The 23,093-nt window shown below is 32.8% G+C and overlaps 1 protein-coding gene across 4 annotated transcripts in view; it reads right to left on the bottom strand.

Annotated features, from left to right (window-relative positions):
• Positions 1-9,577, bottom strand: part of LOC119643783 (b(0,+)-type amino acid transporter 1) — a 19,788-nt gene extending 10,211 nt beyond the window's left edge. For 2 of the 4 annotated variants that reach the window (XM_038043356.1, XM_038043498.1), the window contains exons 1-2: positions 8,589-8,661; positions 8,009-8,227 (exon numbers count right to left, since the gene is read on the bottom strand). In XM_038043356.1, the coding sequence (XP_037899284.1) occupies positions 8,009-8,227; positions 8,589-8,661 (292 nt within the window). Of the gene's footprint in view, positions 1-8,008; positions 8,228-8,588 lie in introns of all 4 variants that reach the window. The other 2 variants (XM_038043290.1, XM_038043427.1) reach the window with 2 other exon arrangements.
• Between the last annotated feature and the right edge of the window lie 13,516 nt (positions 9,578-23,093).

Raw genomic sequence — 23,093 nt, 5'->3', positions numbered from 1 at the left:
TTACGCTCGATTTTTTGTAACTGTCTTGTATTTTCCCAAGAAAAGTTTGCTGTTGCGCCCGGGGGACACAATTAAGACAAAGAAAATGATGATGATGAAAAGTTAGGAGCAGCAATACACGATAAGAAAATAACCGGATTAACGCAAGCAATCGTAATTTATGGCGGAGAAATAATATCGTAGTAAGTCAAGCCTTCACCGAATTATATCTGAAGACAGGTTGTGTTTTTTTGTCGCTCCCTCGACTGAAAGCATCAATTCTTCACGTTTTTGTCCGGGCGGTTCGTCATTCTTCGCCATATGCTAGCGCAGACATCGTCTTGGAGATTTTGACATGACTTCTTTAGTCGGAATTCTCGCATTTGCTATGTCGAGACTAGGTTAGGTTTTTTTAAGACTGTTTTCCGGAACTGATCGTGATCGAAACTATAAAATTTTAACACAGTTACAAAAAACTATTTCCACATTTTTTGTCTTACGGGACGACCAATCTTACCATGTCTGCCTCGCTAACAGTGTTGTGTAGAAGACAAACGAAAGTTATCGGTGGCCAATTTTTCTCTACCTTAACGAAAAGGAAGAAAAAAACACGCTCTCCTGATCATTTAAATTAATCGCGAATTGTTCTTCTTTTTCTTATGGAACCGTTACGTTAAGTTCGATAATCGTTCCAAAAATTATTCCATAGTATTTATTTAAGAAAACGTGAAAGATTATAATGGAAATTGATTGGAGTTTTCTAGAACGGAAAGCATATGAAAAGCTTACATATATTATAAACTTTTTTCATTTTCTTATCTAATATCAAATAAGAAAGGAAAACGTCATAATATATATGTGAAACGTTCTTTTTATACTTATAAAAATAAAAAAAAAAAATTAAAATGTTAATTAAAAGAAAAACCGCAAAATAGAAAATGTCAGCATTTCTAATTAATTTAATGCATAGGATAATTATTTCTGTCATGGCGACAAATTCAAATTATAAACCTTTATTTTTAAATTATATGTAATCTTAGAGAACAAAAACAAAAATAAAAAAAAGAAACTAAAAAAATAAAAAAAATAAAAAAAATAAAAAAAGAAAGAAAGGAAAACCATGTTAAGAAAGAAATGTAAATATAAATAAATGTTTAACTGATTCGGTCGAAGACAGACACCCATGCTTTGGTTTGTTAAGTTTGCGATATTATTATGACATTTATTGTTTTTGCTTTTTTTAATACCCTACATCCCACACGCGTTACAAGTACATATATATTAAGATTATACGGATATCTGCCACACATGCAGAGAACGAGCGTTTTTGAAAAATGATTCTAACCCCAATTCTAAGTCTGTCCGACTGTCTTGTTTATTTGTATTCAACCATACATACAGGACAATATTTTTGCTACATTTTGATGAAATTTGCTACTCTGACGTCTTTTGGCTCAAGGACGAACTCTACTGTGAAATGGTTCGGATCGGATCACATGTAAGGTCTTATTTTGAAAAGTCGTTACATAAACAAATGTAGGGCTTCTTTTTTTTTTTTTAATTGAAAGCATATAAATAGATATGTATATGTTTTTATAAATTTGTGATTGCGTCAAAAGCAATCATCAACTTTATAAGCATTCTCCATCTTAGCGACGAGATCAACGTAAAAGCGAAATTTTTTAATTACCCTGAAACTAGAAGATGACGAGAAGTAACAGTAGTGAATGGTTTAGCTTATCTCGATATAAAATTGAATGAAAACTTTACGTTTGTCTCATATAGCGACAACTTCTTTAGAATGTAATACAATCACTGAACAAAGATCGCAGGATATTATACAAATGCAGGACGACTGTTATGGGATTTTTAGGTATAGCCAACTTTCAAGGGCTGCTTTTGGTTTTGCACCGTTACAGTACAAATCGTATATATTGAATGAATAATCAATAGCCAGTCGTCCTACGATCAGTTTAATGAGTATGACTGGTAACATTCTTCTTCTCTAGATGTTGTCGTTAATAATTTTCGAAAAATCAATAAACTCAATACTAGAAAAATCATATTTTCTACCGGAAAAAAGGTTTCGATTAAAAGTAAAATTTTTGCAAGAATTTATTTAATCATATTTTGTAACCGAAACTAATTAAAAAATGTGTAAACTTCTTATTGTATTACCTGCAGTCAACTCTGTCATTGTCATTTAGAAGACGTTCGTGAAAAAAGACAAGTTAAACTCTTTCTTACACCTAATCTGCACAGGATGTAGAAAATTGATGAAAACATTACAGATGTACAGTGCGATGCCGTAAATTTGAATTTGCAATCAATAATGAGTTAAATGCTGTCAATGTAAATTTCGGAACGATATGCCACAAGATTAGAAAATTACTTAAAGAATTTTAAATCAATAAGTGATTCAACAAGTCAAGAAATTATAATCGGTCGTGACCGATTCTTTTCCATTTTCATAGCGATTATATCGAAACAAGTAAAAAAATTGTAACCGGGCAACGTCGACTATTTTATACCTTACACCATTTCGCCTAAAAAGTACACGTTATTCTCACGTAAAACCACAATTTTCATGAAAGCCCACATATTGGAAGGTTAGGCCTTCTCTCCCTATAAGAGTTTGGGTTTCGTGACAGCGCCTAAATATGTTGGAGTCTGGAAAAAATAGACCCAAATTCACTATCGTTACAAAGCTTCCATTTCCCTAGGAACTGTTGTATGAGAGCGGGTTCAAAAAATTGCCCCAGCCGCTTCAAAGTTTTCACATCAATTTTGTATGCCGAAATCCTACTACTTAGACACTTTTGCCGAGAAATTTTGAAAATTTTTCAATTTTTCAAAACTTCTTACAAATTTGCGATCTGCAGCTTGAACAAATAATATATGGGCAGACATCAGACGGACAGATAGGCTTATGATTTTGACTCGATCCATTCCATCAAAGGTGGATGCAAAGGGCAAAAAGCTTTTCTGCGTGTTACATACGTCCGCACTAACATAATGGGACGCTGTACCACATGTAGTGTAAGATACAAAAAGGGGAAGAACTAAATTTCAATCCTCTACAATATTGGATGGGCTCGGACTGATTTTTTTGTGTTTTCAGAAGAAAAGTGCAAACTTATATGGTGTATGTGCTGTACTATATGAGTGACGGGCGACAAACGTGGAAAGTGAAAGTGTTCATAGTTTTGGGAGGGGTCGTAGGCGTGCCCTTTGAAAATTTTGGATAACCTTCGAATTCTATTGCTACGGAAGAAAGTATATATCTTCAATTTCTTTTGTTAAACTTTTTCAAATGCTTCAAATGCTAAAAGGAAAAAAAAAAGGAAACACAGAGTTATCGTAGCACCATTCACTGGTAATTAAATTGAAATATATCTAAACCAAGTTTACAATCGATTAACTGTCGTGGTTGTAAAAGCACAAATCTTCCAAAGTTACGTAAGGAGAAACTATTACTATTCTATTATGTATTCTCTCGGTTTAGTTCCTAAGAAACTTTCTTCTAGCGATTTCATCGTTATCTGTGAAAAAGAATTTATATTACAATTAGTTAAAGTTCTTACATATGATTCGCAAAAGGCGAAAGGGAGCTCACAATTCATATAAAGCCATTGCCGGAATATCGAAATTAACTTCGTTTAGTACGGAAAGGGGAATAATACTTTCAGCATCGATCTCCTTTTCACTAAAGTTCGCAAGTCTGTTCTCTTTTGAATTTAGCCTTACATTTGGATCTCATACAAGACAACGTAATGCGAAGAAGAGGAATTGCTTCAGAGGAGACAGAACTATCAAGCCATATTCTAACCTTGTAATGTGATATGTATATATATAGATAGATATATATATCTATTTATCGATATCTATGTATATATCTATATATATATGTATACATGTATGCGCATATATGTATACAGATTGTCAAATTGAATGCAAAGACACCGATATCATGTCGTCATAATCATCCATAAAACAGAATTTTATTCCTTTCATTTTGCAATTTTGTATTTCTTTTACTCAGTTTAATGCTCTCATTCGATGTAGTCCTGTCGTTTCATTCGTCTGTCCCTCCGTCTGTTATAAGAAATGCGCTCTCACGTGACAGAAACTTTACATACTTATTTATAGTCATTGATTGAATAAGAGTACTTTTAACACGCCCATATTTAAAAAAATATTTTGCAATTCGAAAGATGTGATCTAAAATAGTAAGTAGGTAACAAAAAGAGTCTATTTATTATTTAAAATATAAATATATATATTTTTTTAACATATATATTTACATTTCATATCACTTAGGTTTTATGAATGCCGGCGACTCCATCACCGAATTAATGGTAAATGAACTCTTCCATTGCTCTCGCAGACAGATAGGTAGAATATGCACACGTATGATATTCGTATACAAATGACAAAATTACGTAGATATTGTTCGTATATGATAGACGGTTTTAAAGGCTTTGCAATTTTCCATATTTTTATCTCGTTTGTTTTTTTTTTTTAAAGTTTATATAAGATGTATTTAACGAGGCCAGAGAACTACATACACATGAAAAGCAATTGTTCAATTATCGCATTTAATCAAAAGTATTTTGTTTTTACTTTTCTCTTTTTTGCTTTAGCTAATTAACATAAACAATATATATAATATATATGCAATACACACACACACACACCATATATATATACATATATATATTTTTAGTATGTATGTATATGTATTTATTATATATCTATATAAATGTATATATATATATATATAAATATATGTATATATATATATATATGCATGCATATACACACGTGTGCTTCTACTTTAGATTTGTTTTTTTTTTTTTTTTTTTTTTGTCTTTGATGTGCATTATTTTGGTTTTTATTGCTTTTCATTTAAATTTCGAAATAATAAAAGCATTGCTTTAATAAAAATCGCCTTGCATATGATAGAGGCAAGTATATAAGCTTACTCATAACGTTTGTGTACCGCCTAGAAGGTGCGAATTTCTGTCAGGGAATAGCTATTTTTGCCTATAACAAAACTTCACATCAACTTACTTATTATGATCCAAATAGTTGTTATTGTATTTTGGAAAAACTACAATTTTTTATACTAAGAAAGTTGCATTAAAGGCCGCCGTGAAACGAACGAGGAAGAAATCTGACATTTCAGCTTTCATATATTTTTATATCCATCAAGGAGGAAGGGAAATTTATTATCCATTGTCCTTCCGTATGTAAGGTGTAAAAAATACACACCTTAACGTTTAAAATGGATCCTATAGACGTATGCTTGTTTAACAATAAGAGAGCAAATAACTAACGATAACGTTAAACGTATTAGTTAAAAGAAAACAAGAAAAAAACTGTTAAGAACAAATAGGTGGGCAAGGCCGATCTTTAAATAACCTATACCACATTCTCTAACGCAATTCTTATTTTTATTATACAACACAAAAATTATCTCTCGTTTCGATATATGAAGTGCGTAAGTCTTCTGGGTAAGCGGGCCCAAAACGCAACCTAATATAGTACAATTTCAATCCCTACATAAGGCAGGACCTAAAGATAGGCCGAGATGATTCAAATTTTGTAGGGTTAATTTTTTTACTACTTGTATTACTATTATGGGCCAATTTCGATCACCACATATTAAAATTTCGACTTTTCTATTCTACAAAGGATTCATTTTCGTGAAAATTCCAACGGTAAGGCAGGATCCAAATTATAGGCCGAGATTGTCCATATTAAATTACTGTTATGATATAATTTTCATCATGAAGCATTGAAAATTATACCTTTTTGTCCTATGAACTTCAGTTCCGTTTCATTATACGAGAGGTAGTTCAGAAATTGCCCCAGTCGCTCCAAAGTTCTCATACAAATCTCGAATGCCGATATATTGGTCACTTAGCCGACACTTTTGCCGACAAATTTTGAAAGTTGCAGCATTTTCCATATAATGACTTTTCAGAGTCGGGCGTTATAGGGAGAGGGATCGTCTGAGTGGACCAATCCGAACCATTTTCGATAGTTTTCGTCTTTGGATCAGAATACGTTACCAAATTTCATTAAGATATCTCAAAAATTTGCAACCGATGGCTTGAACACAAACTTACGTGGACAGATATCAGGCGGACAGACGGACAGACAGGCCTGCATTAATTCAGATATAGAATCCTGAACCGATAGTTATAATATAAAAGGTGGATCTATCTTAAATCCTTCTGCGTATTACATAAGACCGCATTAAGTTAATATACTTTGTACCACAAGTAGTGTAAGATATAGAAATAGAGAAAACGAAATAAATAAAATCGAATGAAATCGTAGACAAAGTTAGCATTGCTTTACGGCAATTTTTCAATAAGGTAATGTCGTTATCAATCCTTGCAACAAGTCAATGGGAAAGAGAAGAACGGTCAACTCTACAAACGCCATAGATGCATTGTATAATGTTTGTCTCTTCTTGTTCTTATTAAATGTTCGTTTTTTCTATGTGTTTTTTTGTTTTTCTTTTTTTTTATATTTACTTATTCACTTAATTGATTCATAATTACGTTTAGAAACGAGCTGTACGAACGTCTGTTCGCTATATATAAGACAAACACATATTTGCGGCTAAACGCCATATATGTATTTTGTATGTTTGTATGTTTGTATACAAAAATTTACTTTTCCATATGGATTATATTCTTTCGTAGAATAAAATTTTTTCTCCATTTTTCCCCTTAGTTTCTGGCATTGAGTGCAAGTATCATATGAATTTTTGTAATTTTTTTCGTTTATCATTATGCTAATAAATAATATTTTCAATGAAATTTTGTAATGCAGGTGTCGCAGTAATAATATCATTACGCAATTGCTAATATCTTGTTATTAAGTTGAAATCTTCGACGCACTGAAGTTTCTTAGAGTGAGCGATCAGAATCATATTTGGAAAAAATTTTTTTTTCTTTTTTTTGTTTACTTTAATATGATGTGAAAATTCTTTTAATAGGTTTTCAAGAGGCAGCGCCAGAGATGATATGAGAAAAGATCACTTTCGCCCTATATATTAATAGAAATGGTTTTACATCAGATTGCGATTAGAAGAGTTTTGAAATAACTGCAAAAAGTGCAAGACGAATAGGATGCACTACTCTTTTTGGCACCACCACCATGGATCAAGGGCATGTCAATGCTGAGAATTTTCTTAGAAATATTAATTTATGTCGATCGTTGTTGATATCGAATTATAAAATTTGGTTCATCTTTTTTTTCAGTCACTCAGAGCATGTCTATGGTTCGTGGAGCTGATTGGTACTGGTCGGTAGAAGGTGAAGAAGAAAGTGAAAGAGATAGGGAGGTGATGAGCGCAGTCTGGTGATTGTGTTCCCCCATCAGTAAGTATTATGCCACTCATTATAGCTACGGCCAAGGTAAACTCTACCGTATTGAGATTTAAACCCGCGAACATTGATTTGATGCTTGTGAGTCTTATCTACTCGGCTACTCTTGAGGATTGCAGTGAAGATTTACGCCTATTAAATTATTATTCAACCCTTCCAGGCTAGACTTGATCCGTTCTATTTATTCGCGGGCCTTTTCTTCTTTACATGCTTGCGCTTGTGCTTTCTAAGGATCAGAATTAAGCATATTGCGCGTCTCTTATCTATCTTGAAATTGCTCTTTCGAAATGTTTTGATTCGAGCGTCGAGCGAGGGTGCGGTCAACGTCAAAGTCACTTCAAGAAATTTAGGCTTGGGTTTTTTTTTTTTTCAAATTGATTCAATCATTTGTCTGCTTTTTTCACAACTATTTAGTCTTTCAAATGATCGAGTAGTTTGATTGATGTGAAAGACTATTGCGCGGGTAAACTTAACCTATCGTATTAGTTTAATAGATTTGCTTACATGAAAATGAATTTAAATCCTTTTCAATATAGTCAGCTCATATGTGATTATAACTGTATATGTAATAGTAATAATAATAATAATAATAATAATAATGTAATAAAGAATTATGTACTTACCTATCATTGTTCCGACAATTAAAGCCACCCCACTGAAGAGTCCCACCCGTCTCTGGAGGTGAATAGCGTCGTTCGTCGCTGAGCCATTCCTCTCCAACGACTTCCGCACCCCCCCGGTCCCTGATGAGTCGGTCTCTGTCGTTTCGGGCCCTTCTGCTCCAAAGGAACCGTTGGCACACGCTGACCCATTACTCGTGACTTTGCTTGACACATTTTGTCCTAAATATGTTTAACGTTTCCAATTAAATCATTTTGCGAATGCAAATAACATGCAAATGCATTATAAACATTTCATTAAACAATAACGAACGAAATTGTTTTTGCATTAAAGTTTATTTTTTCATATAATATAAAGATAAAGAGAAGAAGAGAGAGAGAGAGCGAGAGAGCAAAAAGAGAGAAAGAGAAAATAAAAAACAAAAAAATGAAAAAAGGAAAATATTTATTAATAATTTTCAACCACTTGTAAATTTTAAGCATAAACTTTTTATTTATTTATTTATTTATTTATTTATTAATTCATCTATTTATTTATTATTTTATTTTGTTAATTCGTTTTCGCAAAATCAAAGGCACACACCTCGACAATCTGTTGAATTATTCTTGCATGCGTTTTTTTGCAAGCAAAAGAGTTGAGAAATTTTATCGCGCATGGCATGGACGGATTACAAATTTTGCAAATTATTTCGCCGAAAATATTTGTCCCAGGAAACGGTGAATTTTAATAAACTGTTTATATATATACCTCTCGCTACTAAAAAGAAATTCTTTGTTAGCGATTAACGCTTTTTTTTCCTTTCCTTAAATCAGTTAATGAGTTTTTCAAAGAGAGAACGAATTGTTTATGCTTTCAAGTATAAATCGTACCGATATTTCTCAATGTGTAAATATAAAACCGAAAATATCACAAACACACGCCAACGATAATTCTCTGCCCGGAGCACAATGCTGAGAATGAATTTTAAATCAAGAGCAAATAAATTTTTTTTTTCTTTGTTTTTTTTTTTTTTTGTTCTATTCCTTACGTTTTGTGTAATGCCCGGAAAAGCAGAGGCACAGAGGCAGAGTGACAGAGAGATACAGAGAGAGTGAGCGTGAGCGAGAGAGCGAGAGAGCGAGAGAGTGTATTTGTTGGTTACGTAGGTGTACGAATACACTCAAAAGAGAGAAGGACAAAGAGAAAATGCTCCATTCATTTGTATTTGTATTAAAAAAAAAAAAACAAATACTCGCACAACACCTTACCATACGAATCAGAGAAAGTGTTTTTTCTTTTCTTTTTGCTTTTCTATTTTTTTTTTTTTTGCTTTTAAGTATAATCTCACACAGCGAACTTGATGAAAAAAAAAAAAAAATTGTATTGATTTTTTCCTATTATGATTTTCTTTTAGTATTTAATAATTATGTGCATATAAGCGAACGTGCTTTCCGTGCAAAATTCAATCTCTTAGGTATTTTCTATTGTTTTTAAAAGCCTCCAGGAAACTTTGCTCCATATTGCAAATGAAAAGTTCTTCTTGTCTTTTTTTTTATTTTGTGTTCTTTTTTATTCTTATATTTAAAAATTTTTCCTCTCAGAAAATTATATAAATATCTCTTTCGTATCTTTAGGGAAAAGAAGAATTTCTTCTAATTTTTTTTTTTTTTTTTTGATTAAAATTATTGAAGAAAATTTATTTGTTTTATTTCTTTTTTTTATCTCTCCGATATATATATATTCATATATATGTTTTTGATTGCACAAGGATTTTATTATGTAAATTAATATTTTTCATTAAAAACGAATGATTTTTTTATAAAATTTTATTGGGTTTTTTGCAAAAATTTTCATCCTTTTTCCAATTTTATTCAATTTTTCTTTTTTCCCCCGATTTTTCGTCCCGAGCTGATTCGTTGCAATTTTAAAATTCAACTGAGCCCTCTGCATGAAAGTGTTCGCCTGAAATATGTTCAATCATCGGTATGCGCGCATTAGTTTATATTCATTTCTTCCCCAGAAGAACGTAAACGAACATGTGAAAGAGGAACTTTTTTGAGTTATTTCGTTGTAAGTGTATACACATACAAATGTATATATACATGTTTGTATATGTAAGTCTAATATAACAAACTCAATACGCATTGTCTGTAAATTGTTTATAAACTGAGTTATTTATTAATTGCTGAGCATCGCTTGCCATTCAATTGATACTTGCATTATTTTTTTAATAAATAATCAATTTAAAATTCTGCTTTTTTTAATTGAAATAATATCAACATTGTTTAACCCATACATACTATCATCGATAGATTTGTTATGAAACTTGCACAATAAAACACGGAATGGTGTCTTAATATTTTATTCATTTTATTTATTTGTTATATCAACAACAACAATTCGTCATATCTTTCCCTTACGACAGACATTACAAGCTATTGCCTTTGTTTTGCTTTTTTTGCTTTGAACATATTATATTAATTTTATCAAAATTTCCTACACATATATGTCCGATATATGGAAACGAAAACCGAAAGTTTTGCGGACAATTTAAAATATCATCAAACACATCCAAATTTTATATATATGAGAATTTTATTTTCCATGCCTTTCATTTCTTTTTCAAACTTTATCAAATGTTTGTAACGCCTAAAAGTATGTATCAAAGATGCCATAGCGCAAGTAAATGTAAAAGGGTCACAGTACAGTAAAAGCTCCTTATTTGCGCTTACTTCAATCGCGGTTTCACTATTCGCGAATGAAAAAAATGCGACCCAATTCCCATATTCGCGGCTATAAATTTTTTTATTCGCGGATTTTTTGTGATTCGTTCCGGAATTGTTTTGTTTCTCAAGTTGAAGTTTATTTACAAAAACCGAATTTAGACTTTAAAGCATTTCTAGTTTTGGACTATGCATCAGGTCATCCTCGCGGACTTGAAACTATGTATCTAAACATAAAAGTGACATTTTGACCTCCCAGCACGACTGCTTTGCTTCAAACTATGGGCCTTTAAGCTCGATTACATTAGAGGAACCTTCAAAATCATATCGGATAATATGGAATGTAGTCCTGATATGAATGTTATGGAATGCGCGAAGAAATTTGACGTAGCAGAATGGATCGGGAACATAAAAGAATTATTGGAAGAACTGAAGCCACACAGATTGAAGTAATGCTAGAAAAAACTGTGGCCTACTCTGACTGCGAAAACTGACGAAGTATGTGTGCAAGTTTAAACTTTGACTGCAAACATAGCCGAAATCGCAAATGGAATGGGACGAGATGGGTTCGAACAGATAGCATCAAGTGACATTCAGGAATTGCTTGAATCGCAAGATGAAAATTTGACTGAAACTGATTTGGAGGAAATGTTAAATTCGCCGTCCGTTGAAGCAGAGGCTTCAACAAGCACTGGAAACGTGATATTTAATTTGAAAAGTCTTAGTAAAGGTTCAAGAATGGCAAGTGAGCTTGGCGATTTCTTTATGAACATTGATCCTTCTATGGAACGAAGAGGCAAACTGCTAATGCGACTGCTCCGTCTCAGTCTGAATTGAAGGAGCTTTTAAACACTGCCGAGCAAGAGAAATTTGCAAAATTCTTTAAACCATTGCCTAAGCCTTAAGATAATTAATAAACCAAATGTTCAAAAACTTTAATTAAATTGATTTTTTTATATTTTGTCACCTAGGAACATATCCTATCTATAATCCCATACATATTCCCCTATAATCCCATATAAATTACCATTCCTTATTCACGGTTTCTTTTTTTTTGATTTTGTCACCTAGGAACGTATCCCCTATAATCCCATGTAAATTACCATTCCTTATTCACGGTTTCTGTATTCGCGGCATTTTTATGGAACGTATCTTCCGCGAATAATGAGCTTTTACTTTATATGTTTATCGCAACTATCTCATCATTCTAGGCTAACTAGAATGTGAAAAGCGTAAAATCGATTCATCCGTACGTCCGCATACATATTAAATTGTGACCTAAAAATTGTATACGTCTGTCTGCTCTTATTCGAATGTTTCGCAAAACCAACGAAACAGAACAGACGAGTCGATTTAGTTTTATTAGAAAATGTTTCAAAAACCCACATGTAAATAAATCATTTCGAACCGATGGCCTTTGATGTTAGTGCTGTTTTGCTTGTACTGCATAAAAATTAATTTTTTTGCAATGTTATGAAAAAAAAAAAAAAAAATCATATAGTATTTTGGATCATATTCATGCGAGAAGAAGAATAATGCCTTAAGCAAAAATGTATACCTGAAAGGGGGGAACAGAGTTTCCCTTCTTAAGATTTTAATTGTGTTATTCGCTCGGATCGACTAATCACTATTGATCACACAATCAATTCATAAAGAGACTTAACGCTTGGAGATTGTTCTGGTTCTGTTCAAAAGTTAATTACAAATCCTTTTATATGATACCCATATCGATAAGATTGCGGAGAAACAATCATTCGATTAGGTCGCGGGATCCTCGCGATATTTAATTTAGAATTAACACACTCAGCTTTTGGTCTTCTACTCTCCAAGTCTTTTTATTATTTGATACCCAATTAGTTATACTGCTAAGAACAACAACAAATTCTCCACCTTATCGGATCCATCATTAAGAATTAACGCATTTTTAATCCGATAATAGATGTGCAAACATGAAATGTACAGTTTTTTGTGGGCGGGTCAGATCTTTTCCTTCTTTAGAAATTAATTATAGAAAATTTCATCTATTTTTCCATAATTTATGAGTAATAAGCAAAAAACCATAAATTTTTGCTTAGAGAAATAAATATGTGTCCAGTTTACGTAGTACTGCGGATGTGTGCTTTGACCAATTTATGGCATTTCCAGTAGCAAGGTGTGCACAAGAACTTTCGTTTGATTTTTGTGACTAGGAGAATCTTAATCGCAGACATTACACAGACGGACAGACAAACCGAAATGCTTAGATCGGTTTACAATTTAAGGCTGATCGAAGAATATATATACTTTATGGGGTCTCTGGAGCTTACTTTTTGGGAGTTGGCGTCCCCTCATCCTTCGATAATGGGACGATAACTCGACATCAAAATTTTTTTTAGTTGAGAAATTGGGAAAATGCTCAGGTAACTATAAAAATTTCCGAGAAATCTAACAAATAAAAGGAATAATAAAAATATTAAAAATCTAGGGTATTATGGACTTGATTTCAAAAGGTTTACAAGTAGAGGATACGCTTAAGACGACGACAGTTGAACTGTGACAATCGGTCAATTGTCTGTCAGCTCATTTGGAGTGAAATATTTTCAAAGCCTTTAGGCCTCTAATTTCTGTAAATAAAATCTACCCTATCCACAGTCCCGCGATGCGAACATAATCTGGCGAACAGAAGAAAAACCACGAAGATCAAAAAATTCATTTTTAGTGGTGACTTTTAGTCTTCAGTTCTTTACTAAACCCATATCTTTCCGAGAAAGACGACATAAAGTGATGGGGAAAAGATGAGCAGCTCCTAAGCTATCGCATAACTAAGTACGACAGTAGTTAAAGAGTCACCTTATCCGGCTTCAATTTTAATGTCCCTTGCATGAGGCCACACCTCAATTACGATTGATGTGCGAGCGCAGTTATAGTGAATGCTTTGTCGCGCACTTAGGTTACGTATCTTCCAGGCTGCAGCTACCACTTACCTCTCTGTCCCTACTTCTTTATAGTTATCGTGTTTATGGAGGACAACTTTCCAGTGATTAGTCATATAAAAGAAAGAAAGTGACACAAGCTATAACTTTGGATCGTTACTCGTTATGGGTAAATGCAGAAACCAAACATTTGCAGAGAGATCTTATTAAAACCGAGAATCAATGACCGCAAAATTTGAAGCAAAGTAATTAAAACCTAATGACTTATTACCTGGCTTATTACCTAGAAGACCTTATTACTTATTACCTAGAAATTACTCCCTTGTAGATTTGCAAAAATAAAATTTATCGAGAAAACCCATTAGCTCCTCTTTAGCAAATAACTGAAAATTGAAGCTTTAAGGATTTTTCGTGAAATATATTTAAATGGGGTGCGGATATGTTAATAGACAGAGCGAAATAGTCGATTCAATGGGAAATCTTTGCATTATTCCCCTTGTTCACGTTTGCTTTCAGTGATGGGCTTGCGCGACAAATCACTTATTAAGTTCAGTTCTTTTCAACAATGAACATGACGTATCGGCGGCAGCACACGAACAGCCGAGTAGGTAAGATTTGAAACACACATACATTTTTAATGTCGTGACTTGAAATCTCATTGTGGTAGAGTTTACTTTGGTCGCAGTTAGAGGGAGTGCGCAGTCGGTGAAGGCGGGCATAACCCTTATCGATCGTGCGGACAACCATAGGCTTAAGCAGCCATTTCCCTATCTTTTTGTCTTTCCTCCCTTCTTTCCGACCTCCTGACTGATGAGTCATATAAAAAAAAAAAAAAAAAAAAAAAAAAAAAAAAAAATCTATCGATATATGATTGACTTCTTCTTCCTCCCCAATCTGCAGTTGTGGACAAACTCCCACTATAAAGCACATTCTCTGCGACTGCCTTAACTTTTCCTTGGCTAGAAGTATTGCATTTGGAACGACTAACCCTTTGGACATTCTAAAATCAGCTTCAGAACCGAATATCAATTCTATATATTACTTTATTAATACTACTAACCTCATTATCTAATGTACATTTATTTATATTAGAGCCGATAGTCTGTGCTGCTAGTGCTCAATTTCTTTTTTTTTTAATCTAAGAATTTATTTTATTAGTCTAAAATTATAATAATAATAATAATAATAATAATAATAATGATTGACTTCTACTGAAGGAGTTCATTGGAAAATTTCGTCAAGAGAAGCATGTTAAGCTTTGGCCGTGAATAATATATAACTAAATCTTATTTCACATATAAGCAAGTTTAAACTGTAATTTATTGTTAAATATTCTTCTACGAAATATTATTTCAATCAAGTCATTGACTTCGTCGATTATCAATATCTGTGTCTCCACCCGCTTGCGCAACGTGACCCACCTAAATAGAACTTACGAAGTAATGAAAATGTTAACAAAAATGCAGAACAAAATGGAATAACGCATTTATGGGCCCAGGAAATTTTTAACTGATTGTGTTAACAATCAATTTATTGCTAGCGTTTAACATATGCTCTCTGCGATCATTTAATTACTTTTTTCTTTTTATTCTCCACAATGTTTTACAAAAAAAAGAAAAAAAAAAAAAAATGTAATAAAGTTTCTCGTCGAAAGTGATCTTTAATAACAATAGTAGTAGTAGTAGTAGTAGTAGTAGTAGTACTAACAGTCAGTATTAGGCTATAGCAAGATTAAAGCGATATTGTCTCCTTTGTCTGAATCCAAAAAAAAAAAAACCCAAAGGGCATAGTTGTAGTGTAGATCATCAATGATATCAATCAATTCGGAATTATTTTCTCAATTTCTAATTTAAGCTTGTCTGTCCATCGGTCCATACATTTTGCCTATTCAACGCTCAATTGATAATTTTACATTTCAGTGAAATTCGATAGGCCGACGTGTTTTGATTCAAGAGCAAACTTTTCTTGACTATGGATTAAGTCGAACCATTTTTGCTATGTCACATTTGAAATCAATGTGCAATATAGAAAATTTATATCGGGTGGGACCATTTTCACATACCATATGAATGTTCTTCAAAATGAAAAAAAAAAAACCAAAAAATTCTTATTTTTTAGCATAATGACTTTACTTTGTACTAGCGTTTGGCCAATATAGGTCGATTTTTCGGATTCCTCGTCAAACAAGGCTAACCATGAAAAAAACAAATGTTTAGGGACCAACAAGATTAAATTTTTGATATTTTCTAACGAAAAGAGCGTAATACATTTCTCGACAAGAAAAACTCATCTAAACGTAAACGTGAACTATGCCGATGATTCAAGTTTGAGGTTCCCGCCCCAAATGAAAGTAAGTGTGATGAAAAGTAAGTATTTGATGACATGATAATATTTTATGACAAAGATAGACGAAAAATGAATATCATTGAGTAAAGTTCTTTGAGAGACTTAGCGGTCCTGGCCGAGTAGAATGTTTTCACTTGTTTTACATTCGATTTTTCAGAGGCCATGATGTTTTTAGCAATTATTTATGTAATTTAGCGAAAGAAATGAGTCTTTGTAATTCCATATCTACGATCAAGAAATGACTGTCAGAGATGCTAAGAAGTTTATGCAAACTCCTACTTTCGGTCAGCGTGAAATTAGGGGTCTGCCTGTTGCAGCGTCTCCTTATTCATTCAGTTTCATTGCGCATTGTGAAAGTGACGAAACTAATGGACTTTGCATATTTCCTAATTATTGAGATACGATTTGAATAGATGATCAAAGACTAACCTTCCAGTCCTACCAAAAACATAATTTTAAATTGATATTGATATTTTGTTTTATGCATGAAATGCATGAAATATTCCCCATATCTCTAATTGAATGAAATGAATTTAGTTCTTAAATATAAATTTCTAGAATATAAAACTGAGGTCGCTTTAAATACTAAAAATAAAATATTTATGGGTAACGAAACGAGAAATTCGACCCAAACCAAAGACAAGTTTTTACCTCTCTTTTTATTTATTTATTATTATTTATTTTATTTTTATTTATTTATTTTTTTTGACTTTCTTATTTGAAAATATATATATAGAGTAAAAATGCGTGGGATAGAATGCGAAATACGGCTCATACACGCACATTCGCAAGACAGTCATTGACGGACGAATAATATGTACGTTTGCTAAATTTCCCATGATAACCTTGAAAAAAATATTGTTTTCATTTCAATTTCGCAAAAGCAATATCTCGCGGAGGTTGTCTAACGAACTTTGACGTGAAATATATGAAAAAGTACTTTTTAATTATTAAATAAATTAAAAAATTTATTAATTGTGGTTAATATTCATATAATTAATTAATATGTGAACTTAGGAAAGTACGACAAATAAATGTGACTGCCGTTCGAAAACATTATTTGGCGAACAATAACAGTTCGCAATAAATAGTTTTGACGGGATATGATATGTTGATGACTGGGTATGATGATGATGATGATGATGATGCAATTGAATCAAGTCTTGTAAATTTCGCATATATATACAAAAAGCAATAAATTCATTAAATGCTATCAATATAAACTTAAGTAAAAAAAAAAAAAAAAAATATATATATATATATATATATATATATATACATTTTTTAAGCTATTCATTTGTTTAACATATCTGTTGGAGAATATTTTGAAATGAAATTTACTCAAAGAAATCAAACGAATCATATACGCGAAGAGATTCTTTCAGTGTCAATGTCAAATGGAAACATCATTTTCCATTCATCATTTTAATTGCCTATGAACATATTTATACAAAACATCATGTTTTCTTTTATAGAAAATTATTCAAAGTATTTTCATATTACACTTAAATTTGAATAAATATTTTTATTGAATGGATCACTAAGAGACTTGAATGTATATCAAGTTATTTTACACTTTTAATATCAGCCCTAAAAAGCACGCTATGTAAGTAATTTATTTCTTTATTTATTTTTTTATTTATATATATATATATATATATTTTTTTTTTTTTTTTTTTTGCTATAACATTTAGATGATAATTAAGACTAAGAACAGGAGCATATCTTTCAAATTTCTGATATTTTTTTATATTTTTATTCCCTTATGGTACATGATACCTATTGTTTAAAGGTACATATGTACAGACTTAAGATAGACATAGCATTCGTCGTACCGATTAATGCATCATTTCATTCATCATTTTTTGAATCGCATTAAGCTCCGCTCATTGTCTGCTTCGCTGTCTGTTGTCTAAGTGTTCGTTTGTTTCTATATTCCAAATATTTTTGGAATATTTAGCTGAAATTCGATACACTGAAGTGCTTTCCGTCAAAGACATACAATACCGATAACAGATTGAATTTGAACATATTTAGCCCAGGCATACAAATATCTTAGTTTGAGCAAGTCATTACATGAAACGCTATTACAATTTTCAATATTTCTTGAATATATATATAGCTGCATATATCGTATATAGAAAAATATGAATCGAATGAGTTGACTCTTTGAACTCCTGTTCTGTAAAAGTATTTGTTTTCATGACGAAAGGGTCTAACTCGATATGAAAAAAGGATTCTCATAAAATGTATATAATAATAATATCAAGATTTTTAACAACAAAAAGTTAATTTGCTAAATATAAACCACGATACTTGGCGTTTTGAGCCCCTCCCGTTATGTAATAGTTCCCACGAATATTACATCTTTACATGGATATAAGGCGTAAGGTATAATTTTTGGTATTTCATCACCGTACAGTTGTCCACATATCGACTTTTCAAAATAGGGCGTCGAAAAAGTGATTCGATCCATTCGAACCATTTTCAATAGTAATCGTTCATGGGTCAGTGTACGCAATTTCATTATTTCAAAATATCCCAAAAAATTATGGCCTGGAGGGTGCAACAAAAGTAAACAAGACAGACAGACAGATGGAAAGGCGGACAGACAAGACGATATAATCACAGTCGGGTGTATCTCAAATCCTCTGGTTGTTGTATATGTCGCTGCAAACTTAATATGCCTTTGCATCACCAATGGTATAGGGTATAGTAATTAACGCATAGTATTAGGCGAATTGATGTAGGGTATTTACAGGTCGATTTTGTCCGAGTATAGCTTATAGTTTTCACTTGCTTTAGTATTAATATGCGAAAGGCCTTCAAGGTCTCGGCTCTTGCTGGCTGATGGTGTTACAATGCGTAAAGGGGAACAAAACAAAGCCACTGGATAATTTCGTAAATTCGTAAATCATTGCGCGGAAGTGACGCTTATCTTCTCCTGATGGTGGCAAGAATTCGCATTGCGTTCAATTCTGAGCCAGGAATGATCCGGAAATATCCAAATATTAGCCCATTTTCTTATTTATTACAAATCAGTTGCATCAATGCGAGAACACATCCTTGACACCAATTACTGTCGGCGATCACAATAATAGCATCTCTCGTTGGTAGAGAGCATACGAAAATACTTATGTCTGTTTGCGTCTATTTTTATCGTACGACTAAGAACGCATGTGACTGCTTCTATCTATGACGAGCACAATTAAATGACAATCCCTGTTCGGCTCTTGCTCGAGCAACGAAAGACATGCATGTTTTCTAATTTCAAATGAAGAGTCGTCTATAACCTAAGAAATATTGAAGTTGCTTATAAAGACGATCGACCATTGTAAGATAAATTGAATTAATACAAAGTTAAATTTTCGCAAGAACATTTATTAGGCTTAATTGTCATAAGCAGGATTCATGTAAGTCATAATAGCTTTGCTATGACATCTTACCTGCATTTTATGCGTGTGGAAAGGATTATATTAACATATGCCTGCTAAATTTATTCGTTAACGAATCAGCTGGTATTCTTGATTATATATAATCAACAGGACAGATGATTAAGTTCATGAGGGAATGCATCCTCCTAGGAGTCTAGAAAATTGTTTTTGTCCCTACATAGTTAACACAAAGCAAAGAGAGAGAGAGAGAGAGAGAGAGAGAGAGAGAGCTTTAGGTCTTCTTAAACTCTTAGTCTCAGTCTTATTGGAGACAAAAACACCAAAGGAAAATTTGCAAAAGTAATAAAATATTATTTTCAACATTAAGGGAATAATAAAAGGAAAGGAAAATGGAGCGTCCGAGAAATTGAAACCGAGAGATATTGAAAACTGTTTTCCGAGGTTTAAAGAGCTGCTTCATACAAATTCCGCTAAGAGGTTTCTTACCGTGCTGTGACCGTTGATGATTAGCACTGTGATATTCTTTGAAACAAAAGCAGTTGAGCTAAGGAAGCGTCAGCGTAGCGTAGGTGGTGGTTGGAAAAGCCTATTGGTAGACGGAGGCGGGATAGAGAGCAATGATAGCCTTCCTTCGATTTCAAGGCAACAATGAAACTGACTTCTACAAGTTATTTTGAACATGTCCAACCACTCGATGGATGTGACCAACAAGCGTAGACACAGTTGTGGCTGGGAAAACTTATTGATAGACGGAGGCAGACGGAGGTTCGATTTAAAAATAAACATATTAGTATTTGCGGAAGTGACTTGAGTGCAAGTAAATTGTTCTTAACGTGGACAACACGATTAAACAACAAGCAATCATTGTACTAAGGCATGCGCATTATCAGCAAATGCAGGGTAAATAGGTAAAAATCCTGAGAGAGCCGATTAGGTCGGTCAAAGTTTTTGACGGAAGGTCGTTTACACAAGCCTAAGCCAATATCATGCCAATGCACAAAAGTCGAAAGTGCTGAATGCGTTTTCGTCATCTGTGTTCTTAAGCTAAAGCCTATCACGAGCGCAGTTGAAGCAAAATGGCTCCAGTAAGCGAAATGACTCAACTAAATAGTTTCTCATCACAAAAACGCTCGACCACTCCACAAGTGACTATTCCCGATTACCACTTACGCCGATTAATGCAGAATTTTTCAACTCTTCGATTCCGAAACCGACAAAATTCGTTTGTTTCGTAGATTGCCTTAAAAAATGATACTTCCTTCCATCATGGAATAAATCTAGCGTGGAAAAGTTGTGGCTACTACATACTTAATACTTTGAATAACACAATTCGTTTCTGTATTATTCCAAACTTAAATCGAATATATTTAGGAAAAACAGAGGGATATTTATATGTAAATATGTAACAAAATTCATTCGACATAGTCAAACTGAGGCTCCGTCAAGGCTAATATCTCAAATATTTTTCTGGATGATTCAAATTTGAACGAAGAAATTAAAATGCATCCATACTTGGACGCATCAATATAATAAAAAATGATTTATTTGCTTGCAACTATACGAAGAGTGTGAAGAAAATAAAAAAAAAAAATGAACATATATCATAAGGTCGTTATCAATATAACACAGACGTCAATGCATCTTCTATCTCTTTCTTCTATTAAAATATATCTCAATCACAGGTATTTTGATTTATTAAACCTATTACTGAAAGGTATACAGTACAGTCGATCCCATATATATTTACTCGATGCAACCATCACAGTTCGTACTATTGATAATCTGACATATGCAAAAGAATTTTTAATACATTCGCCGATTTTACGAATAAGCGAAACATGATATGTCGTCTAGTTGACTACACAAGCCCGAGGATTCTTTATAAAGTTTAAGTATTTAGCAAGTGTTTTCAAAGTCGTTAAGAGGCGTTTTTCAAAATCATAACTCTTCACCACTTCCTCGTACGTATTTGTTGCCTTCATTTAACGAGACAGCTGCTTTAAAAAGAAACAACAGCTGAGAACGAAAGCGAAAGCTAACTTTCGGTTACGTGATTACGATCCCTTCCTTCAACCTATTTTCAGAAATCTGAAGCATATATTCGGATAGAATTTTATAAAATATTGTCATCGCTTTACAAGGCCGAATATGCCAACTGGTAAAAGTACCCTTTATATTAAATTTCTTTCCATTTCATTCCTATATAAGCATAAAACTGGCAATAAGTCGTCGCGTAAACTATTTACCAAAATCCTGCCAGCCTACGATCATAAAATATTATAGTTTTTCTTAACTGATATGAACTGAAGATGAACAACTATATATAGTTAAACGTTAAATAATCAATTTTTTTTATTAAATAATAATATATTTGTAGAAATGTTTGTTCTCATGCATGAATAATTTATATTATGAAATATTATTAGGGTAATTAGAATTCGTTATACGATTGTATAAATTTCAAATTTTCATTATCACAATTTTCACATAAATATACAAATAAACCAAAATAAGTTGATATTCTAATAATAATGTAATAATATTTGGATAAAAGCCAATCGAAATACTCGTGCAAATGCTACGCTGGTAGCAAAATATCTAAATTACTTTACACGTATGCATCAATGCATGTGTATGAAAAATGGCCATATAGTCGGACATGCATTTACGTAAGTGTATTAAATTTAAATAAAAGCATTAAATGAAAAGAAAATAGAAATTTTGTGATTATTACTCATAAACAAACCAATTTAAGTAAATTAAATGGATGTAGTGTAGTATATGCACAACAAGCATAACCGTTTCATTCAGTAGTACCGAGTGTTGATTACATTTCGAAATATGTGGATAAACGTTTTTCTTATGAATTTGAACAGGGAGTGAGAGAGATTTGACAAGGCGGCAGGAGGCGTGAGGAGGGCGAGGGCGAGGGGGAGGGGGGGGGGGGGGAAGTATTTCTACAGGAAAAACTTTATAAAAGAATTGGGAAATACAAGCGTACATAACGATTAAATTCGATGATATTGACCTTTCTGCATATAAATCAACAATTGTCGATATTGCGTTATTGATTTATTTAATGCCGACGATAATCGCGGAACGTTCAAAATTGCATTTTCACTATTCATTAATCTTGTTGTTTAATTTGAAGAAATCTATTGCCGAAGCTCATCATCAAACACACAATCAGATGGTTATGATGATGCTGCCTCATCATAACTCAATTGTCTTGTTTTGACTTCAACGGTTTAAAAGTGGTGACACGAATTGAATGAAAATGCCATTCTTTGGCCATTTGTTGCAAAAGTTGTCAACGATACACTGTTCCTTGTCGAATGGAAAGTTCTGCTACGCTCAGCGTACTCACCAAACATAGCGGTGTCCGATGCAGCGAGGCTTGGCTGCGGCACGCAACTTCGCCAAGTTGAAGAAGTGCGAAAATGGGTCGATAATTCCTTTCGACCCGATATCGCCAGGTTGCCAAAAACAGAAAATATTTCGATTCATGTATATAGCATCAATTTTTCTCAAATGAGAAAACTATCAAAATTAACGCAACCACCTAATAGATTTCATAATTCGCACACATACAGTCATGCATATATAGTTTTTATTTATTCAAAAATCGATAACCATAATCATCAATGCGGACCCATTCGAACAGTCGCTTTTCAATTTAATGGACGGAAGTCTCTCAAAACTGCGCTTGAAACTCTTTAAATACGAAAGTTA

The sequence above is a fragment of the Glossina fuscipes genome, unplaced genomic scaffold, assembly GCF_014805625.2.
Source record: "Glossina fuscipes isolate IAEA_lab_2018 unplaced genomic scaffold, Yale_Gfus_2 0, whole genome shotgun sequence".
In the NCBI taxonomy this organism is placed as follows: domain Eukaryota; kingdom Metazoa; phylum Arthropoda; class Insecta; order Diptera; family Glossinidae; genus Glossina; species Glossina fuscipes.
The sequence above is the reverse complement of the archived record's forward strand: the minus strand, read 5'-3'. Positions and strand labels throughout refer to the sequence as shown.